This window comes from Parambassis ranga, chromosome 12 (genome assembly GCF_900634625.1).
Source record: "Parambassis ranga chromosome 12, fParRan2.1, whole genome shotgun sequence".
Taxonomy (NCBI): domain Eukaryota; kingdom Metazoa; phylum Chordata; class Actinopteri; family Ambassidae; genus Parambassis; species Parambassis ranga.
The window spans coordinates 16,542,310-16,547,490 of NC_041032.1; the positions used below are offsets into that span (position 1 = coordinate 16,542,310).

The 5,181-nt window shown below is 50.5% G+C and overlaps 3 protein-coding genes across 5 annotated transcripts in view; all 3 read right to left on the reverse strand.

The window, feature by feature from the left end:
* Nucleotides 1-365: 365 nt before the first annotated feature.
* On the reverse strand, nucleotides 366-1,956 carry LOC114443728 (cytochrome c oxidase subunit 5B, mitochondrial-like). Its single transcript, XM_028418021.1, has 4 exons — nucleotides 1,824-1,956; nucleotides 1,256-1,326; nucleotides 825-924; nucleotides 366-728 (listed from the first exon to the last, which is right to left on the reverse strand). Exons 1-4 carry the CDS (start codon nucleotides 1,918-1,920, stop codon nucleotides 616-618), a joined length of 381 nt encoding a protein of 126 aa, XP_028273822.1. The 5' UTR covers nucleotides 1,921-1,956; the 3' UTR covers nucleotides 366-615.
* A 356-nt stretch (nucleotides 1,957-2,312) lies between these two features.
* Nucleotides 2,313-3,758, reverse strand: LOC114443697 (cytochrome c oxidase subunit 5B, mitochondrial-like). 2 transcript variants are annotated; one of them, XM_028417966.1, is made up of 5 exons: nucleotides 3,612-3,758; nucleotides 3,068-3,138; nucleotides 2,877-2,976; nucleotides 2,536-2,681; nucleotides 2,313-2,494 (listed from the first exon to the last, which is right to left on the reverse strand). In XM_028417966.1, exons 1-4 carry the CDS (start codon nucleotides 3,706-3,708, stop codon nucleotides 2,569-2,571), a joined length of 381 nt encoding a protein of 126 aa, XP_028273767.1. In that variant the 5' UTR covers nucleotides 3,709-3,758; the 3' UTR covers nucleotides 2,313-2,494; nucleotides 2,536-2,568. The 2 variants fall into 2 exon arrangements, with proteins under 2 accessions (XP_028273767.1, XP_028273766.1); XM_028417965.1 differs by having other exon boundaries at nucleotides 2,313-2,681.
* A 352-nt stretch (nucleotides 3,759-4,110) lies between these two features.
* dbnla (drebrin-like a) overlaps nucleotides 4,111-5,181 on the reverse strand; it is a 5,530-nt gene continuing 4,459 nt past the window's right edge. The window contains exons 11-15 of one of the 2 annotated variants that reach the window (XM_028417946.1): nucleotides 4,942-5,142; nucleotides 4,791-4,859; nucleotides 4,611-4,699; nucleotides 4,474-4,534; nucleotides 4,111-4,294 (exon numbers count right to left, since the gene is read on the reverse strand). In XM_028417946.1, the coding sequence (XP_028273747.1) occupies nucleotides 4,158-4,294; nucleotides 4,474-4,534; nucleotides 4,611-4,699; nucleotides 4,791-4,859; nucleotides 4,942-5,142 (557 nt within the window). In that variant the 3' untranslated portion in view covers nucleotides 4,111-4,157. The remainder of the gene's footprint in view (nucleotides 4,295-4,473; nucleotides 4,535-4,610; nucleotides 4,700-4,790; nucleotides 4,860-4,941; nucleotides 5,143-5,181) is intronic. The other variant, XM_028417947.1, reaches the window with a different exon arrangement.

The window sequence follows — 5,181 nt, forward strand, 5'->3', positions numbered from 1 at the left end:
GGCGGACAGCGTCCCTCAGCCTGATCAGACCAGCTCTGTCCCTCCACAGGTAAGTTTTGGGTTGCTGATCACCTCAGGACAGAGAATGTGATCGTGTTTGTGACTTTAAATGGAACGCTGTGCGCCGGCCTCTGCTGGTCTAATGGATCCATGGATGAATCCGCCAGTTCCGGTAGGTCCATTTCATGTTAAGACTGTAAATACCGTCACTCACCAGCCTGAATCTGTTCTTCATGAAACCAGAGGACTCAGGTTGGTGCAGCGCCCCCTGCTGTCCACACAGCAGCACCTACACCACTGATAACTTAAAGGCAGAAGAATCAGAAGACGTCTCCTCACATTTCTATAAACAAAAACACATGAGCAACAGTTCATAAAGTTTATTGACAGAGTAAAGGAGCTGCTGGACCCAGTGTAACATGGTGCAGTACGAGAGTAAACTGGAAATGTTCAGGAAGAAACGGTTTGTGTCCCACATCTGTGACATGTAAAGCAAAGACTGCTGAGGTGAACGGGTCGATCAAGTACTGAGGCAGGAGCAGACGCAGGCCCGGCAGGCCCGTCTGCTCCTGAACAGGAACACTTCACGCCTGAGATGATGAGAGGCGCTTTAAGTTAGTGAGGGAGCTCGTGGGGGACCAGCTTGTAGTGGGAGCCGCAGGACGGGCAGCGCTGAGCCTCGCCCTCATGGAGCCAGAACCACACCACACAGGTGTTGTCTTCTTCACCTGCACAGAGGAAGACGGGGTTCAGACCCAGATCACACACTTTATAACAACATCACAGCAGGTGATGAAGAGGAGAGGAAGCTGAGATCTACTCACAGACACATCCCACAATCCTCTTGTTGGTGATGGAGGGAACCAGGTGGGGGTCGGCCTTGGACCCGGCGTAGACCTTTGGCTTCATCATGCTGTAGGGGTCCTGGAGGAGAGAGGAGGCTCAGGTCAGAGTACAGCACAGCTTCTCATTAAGGTTCTTCTTCACTGTAACACAGCAGCTCTGCTCCTCAGGAGTCACTGATAACTCTGTGTTCATTAGAGTCCACCCCACAGCGCCCACAGCACGGCCGAGAGAACCGCCCCTCATTCCCCTGTGTGTTAACCCCCTCCTATCTCCTGGAGCTGGAGGCCAGAGCCGTCAGAGAGCCTGAAGCAGAGCCTGATCTCTGCCTGTCAGGTCAGGAAATTTGTTCTCACTGGTCATGAGGACAAACGTCACAGCAGAAACATGTTTGAGAAGAGGAGCAGCTCACCGTGCCCTCCTTCATGGCCTTCATGATGATCTTCTCCAGCCCTGTGGCCTGCTCCTCGTCAGTGGGAATGCCTGAAACCAGCACCTCAGTATCAACAACCTGCACTTCAATCCAGTCAATAGAAACCTTATTTCAGTGTCACAGCATTACTACAGGAGGGGTCGAGGTCGAGGAGAATCCAGACTAGCTGCCTTCTTAATCTGAACTGGATCAGAACCTTTAATCCAGTGAACTATAATCTGCAGTGTGTGTTGTGTTTTGGTCGTTAGCTTGCTGACACCAGCGGCACACAGGCCTCATTATTTACTGTGTTTATCAGCAGTGACGTGTAGAACAGCTACATCAGGACTGAATGTCTGTTTCAGAGGGAAATGATTTAAACATTTAACTCCTCGCTGCTGACGCCGTTAGGCTAATGCTAACTGCTAGCTTGTTTTCTGTCAGCTCCAGCCCGGTCTGAGACACAGGCGGCGCGCTGCTGTCCTTGTCTCTGATAACGATCCCTCTCTAAATCCGGGTTCTCTGTCTCGGTCCAGCTGTCTAAGTCTCCTGTCGGTTCCGTCCTCACCTCCAGCGGCCATGCCGCGGCTCAGAGCGGGGGCCCGGGCGGCCCTGCAGGCTGTAGCGGCTCTAACGGCGGAGCGGAGCAGTAACCTTGCAGCCATTTTTCCTTCTTCGCTTGTTGGTTGCTGGTCGCCTGGTGATGACGTAAGCAAGTGCGCCTTCTTCTTCTCAGTTTTGTGGCCTGAGCGCCCCCTGCTGATGGTGTTTACGTTCATTATTATGTTCGATTTAACATTGATCAAAACCACTTTTCACTTTTTTCTAATTTTTAATAGATATTTGTATTTGATACGTATTTTCTTCCATTATCTGTAACTGTATAATTTCTGCATTTTGATTAAAAATAAACACTCCTGTGTGTCTGTGTGCCTCCTTTCTGTCAGCATGACCCTCCTGTACACTGAATAATAATAAGGGCCAGATAAACAGTAAACCAATCAGATCAGTAAATGTTACGGTCTCTTACTGTACACACACAGAAACAAACATAAAGAAGAGTTCATAAAGTTTATTGACAGAGTAAAGGAGCTGCTGGACCCAGTGTAACATGGTGCAGTAGGAGTGTCAGAGTAAACTGGAAATGTTCAGGAAGAAACGGTTTGTGTCCCACATCTGTGACATGTAAAGCAAAGACTGTTGAGGTGAACGGGTCGATCAAGTACTGAGGCAGGAGCAGACGCAGGCCCGGCAGGCCCGTCTGCTCCTGAACAGGAACACTTCACGCCTGAGATGATGAGAGGCGCTTTAAGTTAGTGAGGGAGCTCGTGGGGGACCAGCTTGTAGTGGGAGCCGCAGGACGGGCAGCGCTGAGCCTCGCCCTCATGGAGCCAGAACCACACCACACAGGTGTTGTCTTCTTCACCTGCACAGAGGAAGACGGGGTTCAAAAACAGAACCGTGATGCTGAGGAGCTGCATGACTGAGTCTGCACTGTTTAGAGGAGGTGGAGCCATCATGAGGTCAGATTACAGCAGCCGGGCTCCTACAGGAACACTCGGCTTTCTTTTGACTCCTCTACAGGAGCCAAAGTTCCCAACTCTGATGAAGATCTACTCACAGACACATCCCACAATCCTCTTGTTGGTGATGGAGGGAACCAGGTGGGGGTCGGCCTTGGACCCGGCGTAGACCTTTGGCTTCATCATGCTGTAGGGGTCCTGGAGGAGAGAGGAGGCTCAGGTCAGGTCAACTCACCGTTACATCTTAAAGTCCAGAGCCCCTGGTGTGTGTGTGTTGATGTGACCTTACCGTCCCATCCTTCATGGCCTTCATGATGATCTTCTCCAGTCCGGTGGCCTGCTCCTCGTCAGTGGGAATGCCTGAGCGCGCACACACACACATCAGTACCACTGTGCACACATGTCCTTTATTTTAGTTATTTATTTTTACTAGTTTGTCACTTTTTTAATGGAGCACTAACAGGAAACAGAGCAGCACACTGACAATAACAACAACAGGCCCACAGACAGTGTGCTGAATTTAAATTGGCCTGTTTAAATAAGACTTATGTCACAGAGACGCATCATACTGGGACTTAGCTAACACTGCTAAGCTAATGCTAACAGACATTTAAAACGTGCCGAGTATTAACCAGCTCCAGTCCAGCTCTGCTCACAACAGGTTAAATGTTTAACTCTTCAGCAGAAACGTCATGTCTGCGTCTTTAACCGGAGTCTGGTCTGAGACACAGGCGGCGCGCTGCTGTCCTTGTCTCTGATAACAACCCCTCTCTTAAATCCGGGTTCTCTGTCTCGGTCCAGCTGTCTAAGTCTCCTGTCGGTTCCGTCCTCACCTCCAGCGGCCATGCCGCGGCTCAGAGCGGGGGCCCGGGCGGCCCTGCAGGCTGTAGCGGCTCTAACGGCGGAGCGGAGCAGTAACCTTGCAGCCATTTTTCCTTCTTCGCTTGTTGGTTGCTGGTCGCAGGTATGTGACGTAACAGGTCAGCTTCTTCGCCTTTAATAGGCTGAGACCAGGCGGGGGTTTATCGCCACCTAGCGCTGCGGTTTGAGTCCGACATAACATGTAATAAATCAAATTATACATTTATATAAAATAAAAAACATAAACTCTCCACATTAATGTTCATAGCTGTTGATGGAATAAAACACACCGCCTACATATACAGGAAGTGCATTTAAAAACTTTCATAAAACTACGCCTTGGGATTGTGTCCGGCTTTGACTGCTGCCCCCTCAACCTGGCCCCGGATAAATGGTGTGAAGATGGACGGATGAATATCCCACAGCTAAAGACTGATGTCGTTTATTGTTGATTGTTTGTTATCACAGCTTAAAAAGACACAAACACGGTTCTGAACGTAAAGGAACATTAAAAAGAGTTAGATGAGCTCCACGTAGTTGGCGGGGAACATGCCGTACTGTCCATCAGGACCGACTCCTCTCCACCAGCCCTCATCCAGCATCTCTATCTGAGTTATGATGTCGTCAGGGTCGAAGGTGATCTCAGTGTCGTCGGCTGAGGAGAAAAAAAATGGAGGCAGGAGGTGAGGAAGTTTAAAGTGAACACACACAAAAGAAGTTAACATGAGTGGACCAAGAAGAGCGCCCTGAGGGACCCCATGGTTCACCTCAGCTGCATCAGACCTCAGTGGAGCCCGCCGCTGACAGAAATGAGAATAAAGTGTGAATACGCACCGGCCTGGTAGTCATACAGCGCCCTGGCACTGAGGCCACGCCCACCAGCATCCTCTTCAGCCTGACATTCAGAAACAAGCACACGTTTGAGTCTGGTTGGATAAAATGAGATGGATCCATCTGTAAAGTGGACTCACTGCAGGTGTGTAATGGGAAACGTCCTCGTACAGGCTGTCTTCAGTCCCGGCCGGCTGTGGTGCTAAGTACAGATTGTCCCAAGTCTCTTCTGCAGATTATTGTTGAGTCGAAGGTCAAACACTTTATAAATATTCAAATCACACTGACGAGCTTCATGTGGTGCTTTGTTGGCATCATACCTGCAGTGGCTTCAACTGCATCATCGTCGAAGTCGTCTGACCACTCCTCTTCCTCCGTGTAAAGAGCATCTGTGTCCATGAACAGCAGAAGAAGAGACATGACTGAGGAGGACACAGCTGGACACCCAAACCCCGATCAAACGGCTCTGACCTGCAGGGTGAACAGGCGAGCTGGATGTCTCTGCATCTGTGAGGGGGACATCTGCAGCAGGTGAGCCGGGCGGCTCGGGTGAGACAGGTGCGACTGGAGACAGGCGGGTGACAGCCGGAGCAGGGGATGCTGGGTACTGAGGCTGCACCGGGGACTCCCGCTCAAAGGATTTCTGGGACAGAAACGGACTCTGCAGCTTCCCTGAAGACAACAAGACTGTGGGCTCATTTCATCACATGT